At 40.6% G+C, this 15,480-nt stretch overlaps 1 protein-coding gene across 4 annotated transcripts in view; it reads left to right on the top strand.

The window, feature by feature from the left end:
• stau2 (staufen double-stranded RNA binding protein 2) overlaps nt 1-15,480 on the top strand; it is an 87,221-nt gene that overhangs the window by 12,222 nt on the left and 59,519 nt on the right. For all 4 annotated transcript variants that reach the window (XM_058376948.1, XM_058376949.1, XM_058376951.1 and 1 more), the window contains 2 exons: nt 10,864-11,023; nt 14,493-14,600. In XM_058376948.1, coding sequence (XP_058232931.1) covers nt 10,864-11,023; nt 14,493-14,600 — 268 coding nt within the window. The remainder of the gene's footprint in view (nt 1-10,863; nt 11,024-14,492; nt 14,601-15,480) is intronic.

Here is a 15,480-nt window from a genome sequence, read left to right as displayed (position 1 = left end):
GTAGCTATAGACTGGTCAGTGTGCCCAAGCTTACATTTACGTGTCTGGCAGACACCCTTTACCAGAGTGTTATACATTTCATCTCATTTATACAACTGAGCAATTGAGGGTTAAGGGCCTTGCTCAGGGGCCCAGCAGTGGCAGCTTGGTGGACCTGGGGTTCAAACTCACAGCCTTCTGATAAGTAGCCCAACACCTTAACCACTAAGCTAGCACATCCCCATGCTGACCCCTGTCCAACTATAAAAGGTCCTACAATGGGCACATACGCATGAGAACTCCACCAATGGAAGAAAGTGGCCTAGTCTTACCTGGCCTCACTTACCTGTGGAAGCCATGGCACATGGATGTGACTTTGACATATACCACCTACCTAAACATTGTTGTAGACCAAGTATACCCCTTCATGACGAGAGTGTTCCCTGGGAACAGTGGACTCTTTCAGCAGGATAATAAGTTCCACCACACTGCAAGAATCATTGAGAAAGGTTTGAGCAGCATGACAAAGAGTTCAAGGTGGTGACTCAGTGTCCACATTGTCCAGATCTCAGTCCAGTCAAGCATCTCTGGGAAGTACTGGACAAACAAGTCAGATCCATGAGGATCTGCTTACAGGAATGTTTCTGAATGATTCAAACATCATGCAAAATCCATGTCATGAAGAATTGAGGCTGTTTTGAAAGCAAAGGGAAGCCCAACCCAGTATTAGAGGTGTTCCTAACAAAGTGATCAATGAGTATAAATTATTTCAGATTTTCTCGTCATGATATAATATCATAACAATATATCATCACATCCTCCCTCATAATTATTACCAGTGACTCAGGATGCAGCAGCAGTTACTGTCAGTGTTGCACCAGAGAGTCTTGAGTTGATCATGTTAGTGAAAAAGAATGAAAAAATTAATTCAGGAAGCATACACCCTTTTTGATGAAAACAACACGAGTCGTTTAGTTAGGTAGATGGTTCGCCAACTAAATAACAGCCTAATTACTGTGTGGTTGTATAATTACAATTTAAAATTGACTCTGGATATGTTATTTCACAATACTGATGATTGAATTTTCCCCAAAATCCTGTAGTCTGGCATCATATAAACTTGAATGTAATCAGAGGAATAGCATTTATAGTTTGGCAATGTTGAAATGTTTATACTGGGATAAAACCATCCAATCCAGCAACCAAAAAGTCAAACAAACCTGACATCCCAAAAGCCCAACCAAAAGATCCAAAATGTTGATTAAATCTGGCAACCCAAAATTCCCAAAACATCAATTTAATCTGGCAACCATAAAGTCGAACAACTCTGGCAGCCCAAAAGCCAAAAAGTTAATCCAGTATGGCAACCACAAAGCTAATCCAATCTGACAACCAAAATGTCTGAAATGTCAATCCAATCTGGCAACCAAAATGTCTGATATGTCAATCCAATCTGGCAACCAAAATGTCTGATATGTCAATCCAATCTGGCAACCAAACATCCCAAAATGTCAATCTAAACTGATAACCAAAAGAGTTCACATCCAAAAAGTCAATCCAATCTTGCAGCCAAAAAGTCAATCCAATCAGCCGGACAAAAAGTCAGTCCAATTTGGAAACTAAAACGTCATTCCTATCTGCCAACCAAAAAGTCCAAAGACTTAATCCAGCTGGGCAACCAAAAAGTCAATTCTAACCACAAATTCCAAAAGGTCTATCCAATCTGGCAACCTAAATATCAAATAAATATGGCAACCAAAAAGTCAATCCAATCAGCCAAACAAAAAGTTAATCCAATCTGGCAACTAAAAAGCCAATCCAATCTGACAACATGTCAATCCAAAATGTCTTGCAACTAAATAGTCAATTCACTTTGACAACTAAAATGTCAATCCAGTCTGGCAACCAAAATCCCAAAAAATCAATCTAATCTGGCAACCAAAGGGTTAAAAAGTCAATTCAATCTGTCAACCAAAAGAGATCAAAAGGTTAATACAAATACAACCAACCAAATGCAACCAAATAGTCAATTCACTTTGGCAACTAAAAAGTCAATCCCTTCTGGCAACCAAAAAGTCCAAAAAGTTAATTTAGTTGGGAAACCAAAAAGTCAATTCTATTCTCTAGTCAATCTGCTAACCACAAATCCCAAAAGGTTAATCCAATCTGGCAACCTAAAGCTCAATCCAATCTGGCAACCGAAAAGTCACCCCAAACCAATCTGGCAACCACAAATCCCAAAAGGTCAATCAAATGTTGTAACCTAAAGCTCAATCCAATGTGGCAACCACAAATTCAGCAGGTGCTTAGATACAAAGCTTGCATTACTATAAAACTAGGGTTAGGGTTATAAAACTCACATCATTCACTATTATTTTTCTTCACAAACAGAAGCGGATAATATCAATGGACGATATCTCGGCCAGACACAAACAGTAAACAGTATTGGCTGGAATTGTTTTATGGACACGGCTGGAATCTGGGGTGTGGAAATAGGCTACAAAAACCCAGTCCTCAGCTCTACTCCAACCGAGCGAGGACATTTCAGCAATGTCACTTTAGTTAAATGCATTATTCATTCATTTATTTTCAACAGTACAGGCTAATTTGGAGATTTGGAGCCTGTTCTGGGAGCACTGGGTGTGTGGGTGTGTGTGTGTTGGGAGGGCTAATACCCTGAATGGGGGGGTGGGTGCCGATATTTACTTTATTATCCTTTTCCCCTTCTGAAATGGACAAAAAATTACAGACTTAAAGTGCTTAAAAGAATTAGAAATCATGAATACAGCTGCCTATCTGCTTGTCCAAGCACGGCTATACGTCCCATTAAATCCCTAAAATTATGGAAACAGCACATGGTGTGTCATTATGAAGGAAGCAATAGCTGCTGTGTACAAGGGTCATTTTTTTTTTTTTTTGGAGGGTAAACATTGAGTGCTCTGATTAAAAAGCAGAGGTCACCCCTAGTGTCTCATATGCGTTTGAAGCCATAACGGCAGAGGAATTTCAATTTCCCAAGCTCATTTAAGTGTCAGGAAGCCCGGATGTTCCATACTGCGGTCAGCTGAAGCAGAACTGGGGGCAAAGCATATGGGGCGGTTCACCCTGGAGCCACATTTTAAACAGTAGCTCAGCCAAAAATGAGTAAAAAAGTACACAGTCTCCCTCTTTCTCAAAAAAATCTGTGTCAAAACACTTAATCTCTTTTTTGTTGATAGTGTTGATAACAAGTGACGAAAGTGTATAGCTGCCCCACACAACCTGGAGCTTCTATATATTATATTATTAAAATCCAGAGTCTTCATCTCGACCCGAGTCCTCAAACTTGCACAAAGTGATCGTAAACTATTTGCTGAGGAAAAAAAAACAATTAAGGCTTCAAAATGGCAGCTTCTACTTTTTTATTATTATTATTTATTTATTTTTTAATTTTTTAATTTTTAAGAAAATCTGGGTATAAAAAAAAAAGCTATTTTTAGCTAAAAAGCTAAAAATTATTGTTAGTGCAATAGTCAATATTTTTTTTTATTTTTTCTTGTACAAAGAATTTCAAATATGATATAGGAAAGCTAAAAAATAATAATAATAGTAATAATTAATTATATTAATAATAAATAATAAAAATAATTTAAGCCACTGTCTCAGAACAATCGTAGCTAAATAGCTGAAAAAATTCAGAATGTTCGTTTGTATTGGGATTGAGCTCTTGTCCGTCATTTTGTAGCCACGCCCCCAAAGCTACTTCACATCCTCATAAATTATCCATCCATTGTCTATACCCGCTTTATTCCTAATTAGGGTTACAGGGATCTGCTGGAGCCTATCCCAGCGCACATTGGGCGAAAGGCAGAGGTACACACTGGACATGTTGCCAGTCCATCACAGGGCCACACCTATAGACAGACAACCACACACACTCACTCCTATGGGCAATTTAGAATTACCAATCCACCTAATGTACATGTTTTTGGACTGTGGGAGGAAACCGGAGTACCCGGAGTAAACCCACGCAGGCACGGGGAGAACTCCACAACTCCGCCTGTTCGAACCCGAGATTAAAACCCAGGACCTTCTTGCTGTGAGGTAATGCTAACCACTAAGCCGTCGTGCTGCCTCTCATAAATCATTATAAGAAGAAATTGCTTGATAATTGTTGACAGATTTAGTTGAGCACGCTTGAAAGAGATGTTGTGACGGTCATTGCTAACAGTAACTCAAGTTAACAAGGTTGTTGAACCATTATGAGTTTTGGGGGTGGAGCTTTGTATACGTGGGTGGGCTCAATGAATGGTAAAAATGTCACATTGGAGACCTTTTGAAAAAATGAACACACCTTTAAACTATTTATTATTTATTAACTGAAATGGTCTTATTTCTGTTAATAATAACGTATGACAGCGTCGCTTATCTACTGCTCCTGCTGTGGTGTGATATCCCTCACAGTCTGATGCACTTATATGTCACACTTTGATCCGCCAGTTTAAATGTCATTTCATTTCGAATGCTTTAAATCAAAATTTCTTTCCTTTTCCTTTTAATTCACCCGATTAGTAGCTTCGCTGAGCTTCAGAAGCTCTTTGATGAGTAATATTACTGAGAAGGTTTTCAGGTCATCACTAAATCTGCTTTTCAGAGATGCCACGTAAATACCACTTGCTTACAAACAGATTTAGCCAAAGTATGAGATTTGGGACACATGCCCATATGTGTGATATACATGTGCGGTTACTCCTGATATTGTTACCAGTAATGAACAGGTACACCGACCAGGCATAACATTATGAGTGGTCTGTGGCTATGCAGCGCCATACACTACAAACCGTCATGCACTGTGTATTCTGACACCTTTCTATCAGAACCAGCATTAACTTCTTTAGCAATTTGAGCAACAGTAGCTCGTCTGCTGGATCGGATCACACCGGCCAGCCTTCACTCCCTATGTGCATCAATGAGCCTTGGCCGTCTATGACCCTGTCGCCGGTTCACCACTGTTCCTTCCTTGGACCACTTTTGATAGATACTGACCACTGCAGACCGGGAACCCCCCACAAGAGCTGCAGTTTTGATGATGCTCTGATCCAGTGGTCTAGCCATCACAATTTAGCTCTTGTCAAACTCGCTCAAATCCTTACGCTTGCCCATTTTTCCTGCTTTTAACACATCAACTTTGAGGACAAAATGTTCACTTGCTGCCTAATATATCCCACCCACTAACAGGTGCCATGATGAGGAGATCATCAGTGTTATTCACTTCACCTCTCACTGCTCATAATGTTATGCCTGGTTATTTTGCATCGGCATATGAAGCATTTTAGGCATACGAATGAACCAACCCGAGTGCCGGCTAAGTTGTGTGTACATCTGGGAGCTGTTTAAAACTTGTTTGCGTCAGTGGAAAGCCAAGGGAAGCCAAACGAAGTGAGTTTACGAATTTTTCGAATTTTCTTTCAGTCATCGAAAGCTGTTTCAAAAGAGTCAAACCACGATACTAACATTGCTTTCGGCATGCGCTCAAAAGCTAGGTGATTTTTCACCCTTTTTTTTTTTTTTTTGACAGATTGATGGCGTGGGTGGTCTGTTCTATTTTTAGCCCAAGCTTGGTGGCACGACTTCCTGTGAGGACCCTTGACTCTTGGAAATTGGTAATATTTTTGGGAGGCTGGAACGGATTATCTGCATTTACATTATTTCTTATGGGAAAATTTGTTTCACAATACAAATTTTCGCCTTAAGAACTCGCCTCCAGAGCGAATTAAATTCATATGCTGAGATTCCACTGTATTTCATTATTTTAGCACAAACATAACATTGATCATGCTAATTCATGGTGTGTTAAGATCTGGACTGTAACGCTTTAGTTCAGGAAACAATTTGCCTAACCACAGCAGCACTATCAGAGCAAACACTAGACAACAGCAGTGTTTGAGACATTATGGAGTACAAATATTATACATTGCATGTTTCAGTGGTTGTGTGTGCGCGTGTGTGTGTGTGTTTGGCACTTCTCCCATTCCTCCTGTTAGGTGTTCCCACTTTGGCTCGCGTTCCTTTTTAATTCAGACCAGACGGCCCTTGTGTGTGTGTGTGTGTGTGTGTGTGTGTGCGCGTGTGTGTGCCTGTGTGGGTGTGTGTGTATGAGAGCAGTTCCTTTCCCACGCTGCGGCACCTGTATTCACCCGCCATGACACCCGAATCCATCCCCCCACCGCCCAAAAGGCCCCCCACCCCACCCCCTCCTGAAATGAGGCGCCCCATGGAATTCTGGGAGTGGACTGCACCATCACTCCAGAAAGCATTATTAGATTTCAAAAAGTGTGTGAAATTCAAATTGTGTTTTTTTTTTTTTATCTCTATTGTTTTTATCATTGCTAGTGCATTGTCCTACTTTTCCTTCTTCTTCCACTTGTCCTTGTAGTTGTGTGCTGATAATGTCGGGAGATCTCGAAGTATAAATGCAACTTGATGAATGTTTACGGTGCCATCATCCAGCCAGAGTGTTGCATTTGACACTGATTTAAAGTAACTTGAGACTGAGGTGACTGTGCCACTTGGTTAAAAGCCTAACTATTACAACCACTAGTATTATTAATAATAATACTTCTGTTCCTGTTACACTACTTCTACTACTACTATGGCTTCCACTACTATTACTATTAGTACTCTAACCACTACTACTACTACCACGAATAATACTACTACTGTTAATATCACTAATAGTATTACTATTACCCCGCCACTACGTTTACACACCTATTACTATCAGTACCACCACCACTGCTATTGCTGTTACTTTGCTATTACTACTATATAACCACTACTACCATTACCATTACAACCATTAGTATCACTGCTACTGTCAATACGGTCACTGTTACTATTACTACTACTAATAATAATATTTTCTGTACTAATTCTGCTACATCAACTACCATTTCCTATTATGCTATACCCTATGTGCTACTATACTATAATAATATTATTATTATAATTACTATTTTGTTTTTGTACGTCTAGCACAACAACCCCTAATCCTATTGCTCTTTTCACTACTGCTATTAAAAAGATTGCTATTGCTAGTCGTAATACCGCCACTTTTATTGCTAACACTAATACTATACCACGCCAAGCATTCTATGTCAAGGGTCCACACAGGAAGTCGTGCCACCAAGCTTGGGCTAAAAATAGAACACACCACCGATCTGTCAACAAAAAAAAACGTCCGGAAAATCACCTAGCTTTCGTGCGGATGCCGAAGACAACGTTGGTATCGTGGGTTGACTCTTTCGAAACAGCTTTCGCCGACTGAAAAAAGAATTTGTAAACTCGCTTCGCTAGGCTTTCCGCTGACGCAAACAAGTTTGAACTTTCAGTCCGGCAGCATTCGGCCAGCATTCGGTCCGGTTCATTCGTATGCCGAATATGCTTTGCATGCCGATGCAAATTTCTTGCAAAATTTCATTTCTTAAGGTGAAAATTCATAAGGGAGCGCATTTGTATGCCGAGGTTCAGCTACACTGGTTCAGTAATTATGTTACTGCTGATGCTGTTACTACTATAACTGCTCTTGTTGTGTCTAGTGTTACTAACAATACTAACAATCAACACGCCTAATACTACTGCAAAATTGTTGTCCCCATTACTACTACTACTAATCACTATTTCTGCTGCAGTTAGTACTAATATTGTCACTATTACTGCTATCAGTACTCTTAATATTTGTACAGAAAGCACCGAGCTGTGTTGCAGCTGCCTTAATACAGTGTAAAGTTTATAATTCTTGCAATTTGACAGACGTTTCAGAGAAAGTGCACACAGTGCCTGTTTTCCTGTGTACTGTTTGTTCTCAGCGGCTGTTATGTTTCTCGGCCCATCAGATCGTGGCCAGTTACTGCACGCTCTGCCTTTTCTTTTCAGGATGTTCATAATTATTTTGGAATAGTTTTCTGCATTTCATTACTGCATGTGTGTAATTCCTGTTTTATTATTATTCCTTGGTGGTTTCTGCACATGCCCTGAGCTTAACTTTGCCCAGATGGCTTCCATCAGAATTAAATCTGAGCTCACAATGAAGCGGAAGTTCAGTAACTGATGAACCTACACAGCTGGAATATTTATGAAATTAAACAGCGTGGAGGATTCAGGTACAGCGGGGTCTCCAGGTTCGAGCGCATTAAAAGATGTTCTTAATACGTCAGTTATCAAACGTTAAATAGACACCGAAGGAACGCTTTGGCCAAAAATGGCCTTACCTCAAGTGTAGTCGAACAGCTAGGACATATTTGGTTTCTGAAGTTTTTCCAGCAGTCCTTCTCTGGCTCCTCAACTTTATATCTCTTCTCTGCATTTTCATTGGCTGTTGAAGGAAATGCATTCTGATTGACTCACATGCGCTACTAGACTTAAAGAGAAAAACACTTTGACAAACTCCAGTTCGCTTTGAACAAATCAACAAATCCAGATGTTGATTTAGATTCCTAATAAACAACCCAGAAGTGACGATTGCAAGGGCAAACTTCCTGAGGAAAGAAGCTGGAGAGGAACCCAAGCTTCTAAAGGGACTCTCGTAAAAAGGAAACTGTAACTGTTCTGGGTGACATTGGATAATGTGATTATAAATCAATAAAGACTATCATATTTTTGTAACACATTTGTACTGTTTCTGTTACTTGTTTGTCTGTTAATGAAGGACCACTAGGTCTGGGGTATTGTTCCGTATTCAATTCGGCTCGATTGGTGTAGCAGGCTGGGAGTCTTGGACATAGGGCTATCAATCAAGTATGCTGATTGGAATATTAGGCCACGCCCACACAGTGCTCTTATCAGTCTAATCAGAGAGTTCGGATGGAGTTTTATCGCACTTCTTCATTTTATGCCGCCACCACCAGATGGTAAAGGAATGTTTTTGGGTTGTCCGAGCGTCGCTCCACAATTCTCGGTAGCGCAATATATCAAGTACGAGCAGTTTGTAGAATTCATGTAGAATTATTATCGCGACCTGGAGATAATTTTGGAATGGATCCGAACAGGGTCAAGGTCACAGCAAGGTCAAATGTCTTAAATATACCCGTTTAAAGTATAATGTAATGGTGTTTAAGGGAAAAATATTAGAAATGAAGGATCTGACTTGGATGCTGTTGACGTCAAGTTCTGCTTGTTTTTTTTTTTGTGGGAATGTTTGCTATAGCACTCAACTTAGGCATCATAACCTTTTTTTAACTGTGTTAGCAGGGACTTCTTCCAGGAATAGATAGCCAATAAAGTAAAATAAAGTAAAACAGCTCATCATTCGGTCACGTTCTACACGTGCAAAAGTTGGATTTGGATTTTCCCGAAACTAGTGCATGAGTGCTAAGCGTGTGATTTTGCAGTGTGAATGGGTTGCAGTGGGGGTGTTTGGGATCAGGGCGCTGACCCCGGATCAGTCTGTGTCACTCTTCATAAAGGCCGAACACACTCCTAAATCTGGGCTCTGAAGAGCCGTCTGACAGGCTGCGTGGGCGAGCCAGAGTTACGCAGGAGAAAGTGCAGAAATGTGACGGGGCTTTTGTTTTGCCTTCCTGAGGCGCGGTCCACCGGGGGCCATTACCTCGCTTGCCCTACGGCGTTAATTTCACCATTTATAACTAGGATAATATCGTTCGGGTTCGGCCACGGATATAAATCTGTCCTCTTTTCTTGAGTTGTTCTAAGCTTTTGTCCATTGCTCCTTACTTCAGCCTTTTCTCCACAGGAGCTCTGTGTGTGCTGTGAGAAAGTTTGTGTCACTTTGATAATGTGGAGCCTCATTTCTGGGTGAACGTCAACAACCCTCTTCCAGACAACTGATGCTAGCAGAACAGTGATAATACCACCAAGTGATCATAATACTACTACTAATAATAATACTACAGCTAGAATATTCTGTTAGCTGTTAGTCTCTTTCTCTGTGAAACGTCGTTGGCTGGGGAAGTAGTAAAGATTCCGGCTGCAAATCCCGGCCAAAATATTTTGGCACAAAGTCCTTTCCTCATTTCTCCTAATTATGATCATGCAGGATTAACGTCATTCTTGCCTCACTTAAAAATATCAAACAATTCTCAAGTACTGTTAGGAAGTCCTCAGCCGCAACCTTTTATTTCCTCTCCGAGCTGCAGCAGCCGGCCGGCTCGAAAGCTGTAACTCTACGGAGTAGAATTAGACAAAATGCTGCATGAAGGGTCTCTGTAAGAAAGATTTCTATAAACATGCTTTGTCATTATGGATTAATGCTGCGTTCAAAATCTTTAATGCTGCATTCAAGAAAGCGGGTCTGTTAGGTTGTGTCTCCCACTAAGAAATATTGTTACTATGGCAACCAATAGCCTCCTTCCTGGTGACTTGCAGCCGTGTGAACGTTAGTGCGTAAATGAAAAAATTGTAATTGTTAAATATTGTGTAAGAGGATTATATATAACACTTCAGCCGTTCTTTTTTTGTGGAAAAGGGTGACAGAGCTTGATGTCAGGCTGCATCACACCACCGCATCTTTATATCAGTTTTGTATAACAGCACACCCTGTCTCGTTTTATTTCTCACCTATCGTTCTCTAATAATGATCTCATAATAAACAGTACAATACGGAGTAGCTTTTAGCTTTAGAGTCTCTAATATATATACGGTTTCACAGGCTAGCTATGTGTTAGTGATCCGGGTGTCCGTTATGGTGTTGTGCGTGTGTCGTCATAGAAATGAGCGATGTCCAAGATGACCGAGTGGAATCTTTGAGTCATTATTTCATGTCCGCCAGTTCGACGGGCCTGATTTACGTCGTGATAAAACCGTCACGTTTCGATAGAGTTAATCCTGTTTTGACTCAGATGTCTTTTTCTCTTACCCCCACTTCCCCTTTTTTTATCTCTACTTGAGGTATCACTATCCGATCCCCAAGGTGTTCTACGTGCAGCTGACGGTAGGCAGTAACGAGTTTTATGGCGAAGGTCGAACACGTCAAGCAGCTCGGCATAACGCAGCCATGAAAGCTTTGCAGGCGCTGAAGAACGAACCCATTCCAGAAAAGCAACTTCAGGTATTCACACACACACACACACACACACACACACACCATAAGACATGGTCAGATGTGACTAGGTTGACAAGACACTAAATATCTATAATGCATTGCAGCATCTGAAGACTGAGCGCGAGATAGAGAGAGAATATGGTGCGGTTTGGGACACGTCCATTGTAGTGTTAGTTACGGTGTTAGTTGGGGCTGTTTTGTGAAGGGGGTTGTTATGTGGAGTCTACAGTGAATGCCGTTTGGGATGCCTCCTTGGTCACTTTATGGTGAATAGTGAATATGGTATGTGGTTTGGGACACGACCAAATCCATCACCAGCAGTCATTTACACTGTTTTCTATATTAGTGTCCTAATAATTCTCAAGGGATTAGGGATTAGGTGATCCATACTACATTGGACACGCCTTTAACCTTGTGTTTCCTCTTTCCTTTTCCGATGATGTCCATCACCCTAACTCTCTCTTCACCTTCTTATTTGTGTCACTGTAGGCAGATTACCCACAATCCTATAGCGCTGATCTCATATCCCCTTGTTCTTGTATCTTTATTCCTTCCCTTAGTGTCACATTGGGGGAGTAAAGACGACCTCACACACTCTTAAAGGGCTTTTATGTGTGCCCAGTTGTAAGCTTAACACTGGGTGACTGTGTATAAATCACTTAACACACTGACGCTCCGTGCCAGCGCTGATGTCACCGCTCCTGCTCTCCCGCCCTCATCTGACACAACATGTACAACACGTAACGTTTCTACAGGTTAGAAAGAAGAAAAAGAACCACACCAGGTGGTGAATAAATATGCCATCACCTCTCACACCACTAATCTGCCCAGTGGTACAGCGTCTAGTTCCCTTTTCCTTAGTTAAACATACACACCTTACCATATAAATGCCTCAACATGGTTCATCCACTGTGGACGTGTCCCAAATCACACACCCTCATTACAATACCAGTCACAGAAATCATCCGTCATGGGGTTTTTGTGCACTAGATGGAGAAAAGGGTGTCTAGTTAGAGACGTGTCTGGAGCGGACTGCAAAATGAACAGACCCCAACCCCCAAAAATTGTTAAAGAGCGAGAAAAACACTTTTTATAAACTTTTTATAAACTTTTTCAAATTATGGTTTAATTGAATAAATCATATAAAATTTTTATATTTTTTATTTAATTAAGTTATTTTTTATTTTGTTTTTAATTTACTGTTATCTTTATTTTTTACTTTATTTTATTTTGATTTTTTACATAGATACTTTTATTTATTTACTTTACCATTAATTTAATTTAATATTATTTTAAAAAAGCATTATCTGTCTGCTTTATAACTTTTGCTTTTATTTAATTTTAAATTTATATTTGATCGATTCATTTTTTTTTGTGCACGTTTTTTTTGGTGTGCGTGCGTGTGTGTGTGTGTGTGCATGCATGAGTGCATTTGGTGTGGAACAAATGTCTTCATATATGAAAATCAGACATATTGACTGTGTGTGTGTGTGTGTGTGTGTGTGCATGCATGAGTGCATTTGGTGTGGAACAAATGTCTTCATATATGAAAATCAGACATATTGACTGTGTGTGTGTGTGTGTGTGTGTGTGTATACACTGTGAATTGAGCATTTTACACATTCATAGCAGTTATGTTTTGTTAATTAGCTAATTCTTGTAGTTAATTGTCCACTCTCTCATTCTACATGAGTGAATTATAGGGTCAAAAGTATGTGGACACTTGACCATCACACCCATATTTGGATGTTCCCCAAATTGCACCAACAAAGTTAGAAAGCACTAAATTCTATAGATTGTCTTTGTTTGCTGTAGCTGTACAATGTTTCTGTTATTTCTTTTATTACACTGGAACCTCAGCATAGGAATTTAATTCGTTCTGGAGTTTTTAAGGGGAAAATTTGTATTGCAAGACGAATTTTCCCATAAGAAACAATGTAAATGCGGATAATCCGTTCCAGCGCGCGCAACGAAGCGCATATAAACTGTATGGCTGCCTACAAAGAACTGACCCAAGCCAAGCATTCCATGTCAAGGGTCCACACAGGAAGTCGTGCCACCAAGCTTGGGCTAAAAATAGAACAGACCACCCACCCCATCAATCTGTCAACCAAAAAAGGCCAGAAAAATTGCATACCAAATGCAATGTTGGTATCGTGGGTTTCGCAACAGCTTTCACTGACTGAAAAAAATGTGTAAAATTCGTAAATTCGCTTCGGCAGGGAGTGCATTCGTAAGGGAGGGCATTCGTAAGCCAAGGTTCCACTGTATAAACTTCCAGTTTATATCATCCTGTTTTTATTTGACACTATTTGTGATGTCTCTGCTTTGACTCGTCGTCTCGACCGGAATTTCCCCTACAGGGGATTAATAAAGGCACATCTCATTTTATCATCTCATCTCTCAATTCCCCTTCACTGGAACTAAGATGTCCAACCTGTTTCACCATGACGATGCCCCCATGCTGAACATCGTGCCTGTGTTCACTAAGGCTGTATGAACAAAAATCCCCATAGTCACATTCCAAAATCTAGTGGAAAGCTTCCTTAGAAGTGTGGGGCTTATTGTATCAGCAAAGGGGGAATAAATCAGGAATGGGATGTTCAACAAGCACATATTAGCATGATGGTTAAGGGCCCACAAACTTTTGGCTAATTAGACCAGATCGATGTGTTCTGCTTTTTCATTTTAATTTCCAATAAAATTGAAACATTTCTCAGTGCACGCAGACCTCTCTTAGATTTGATTGAACTTGAACCTATTAAAGTCAGACCAATATTTCGAATACAAAAACCTTGTGTGTGTGTGTGTGTGTGTGAGCATTTGGCATCAATCTAGTTATTCAAGCTGTAATATTGTGCTTTTCTCTCCTGTTCAGTCTCGCTGCGTTCATAACGAGCTCTTTATCAGCTGCTTCTCTTCCTGTATTATGTTACAGAGTGAAGAACACCATGGTCATGTACCGCCTCAGGCTTCACACACACACACACACACACGTGCATGTAGTGAATGTATTTCCACTGCAGGAATTTTTTCAGGAACTCATTCTGTGGTTCCAGGGGCCTTTATTTTAGTTCCTGCTCCAGACTACTAGATACTTAAAGCGCAAACCAGGAACTCGGGAGTAAAGAGTTTCCTGTAACGATGCTGCTGATTTGTTAAACAGGACGATTAATCGTCTACTGCAAAATCTGCAGGCGGCGCAGCATGGACATTTCCGTCGCGCTTTCATTCGAGGCATCGCTTCTCGGTGATTTTTAATACCTCTGGAGTTCATGAAAGAGAGCAAAATAAACGTTGTTCCGTTAAGTATCAGAGAAAGAAATCTGAGCCTCATGGATTGAACACTCCTCATATTGCTCAGATTTAAGACAAGAGCATTTTATTTTCCCAGCATCGTATGCACACATGCATCCAAATCTCATCAAAGTCATGAAAGAAAAAATGTTTTATTTGTGCTTTATATGTTTTCTAGAGTCTGGAGGAAAAAAAAGGCTTGGAGGAGGAGAGCGACGCAAATAAATCTGAAATCAGTCTGGTGTACGAGATTGCACTGAAGAGGAACATGCCTGTGAATTTTGAGGTAAAACACACACACACACACACAATATAACATGAACCTGAGTTTTCAGCTTTCAACTGATCGTAGATTTATTAACTAATTTCCTTATTCAGTATATATGTAGTTACTAGGATGTGTACAATAATTCTCCACATAAGTGCTTTTATCCAGGTTTTTGTGACAGGTGCCTTTTTCTGGGGAAAGCAACCCCTCCTCCTAAAGCAGGAAAAGTGTTCTCTGTGTTGCCTCTATGTCTGGTTTAGTATTCCGTCCCGTTCATGTTGCCAGATTTGTTCTGATCGTAATCCCTCTGTCAGGCCTGGAAAATGTCCGTCTGTTATTCCTTCCTTAGCAAGAGGTCAATTACACAGCAATGTTTAACAACTTTAACAAGCAGCCTCACAAGCAACAGATTTCATACGTAAATGTTATGCTATGTTGTAAATGTTATGTTTTGCCTGATTGTGTTGTTGTCTCCCCATAACCCGAAGACCGCGTGCGTGCATGCGGCGTGCGCTGTCAAGCGGAGTTTAACTTGCGAATGATGTATTGCTCTTTTCCCGTGTCGTTCTCCGACTCCGTCGTTCAGCTGTGGGATCCTGGCCCTCGCTGGAATTTTGGCCCGTGATCAGGATTTGGAAAGAATGTGTAGTGCGCACTTTATGAATAAACAACAAAACCGAGAGTAAGTGTTACAACGTGAGCAAGACGCAAACCGTGGAAACGGGGCATGTCTGGCTGTAAACGTCTGCAGCAAAGCAGCGCTTGTTCTCGAATTATATCGCACTACGGCGTCTTCTCCTGTAGCAGCAGAGACGACGATGATCCACACGGAACTTGGAGAACCGTCCTGCTCGTGCTGTCATCACCTGTCACTCATCACAGTTCTCACTGAGAAGCA

The sequence above is a fragment of the Hemibagrus wyckioides genome, linkage group LG23 (genome assembly GCF_019097595.1).
Source record: "Hemibagrus wyckioides isolate EC202008001 linkage group LG23, SWU_Hwy_1.0, whole genome shotgun sequence".
Classification (NCBI taxonomy): Eukaryota; Metazoa; Chordata; class Actinopteri; order Siluriformes; family Bagridae; genus Hemibagrus; species Hemibagrus wyckioides.
Note: the sequence above shows the minus strand (reverse complement) of the source record. Positions and strands in the feature narration are given on the sequence as shown.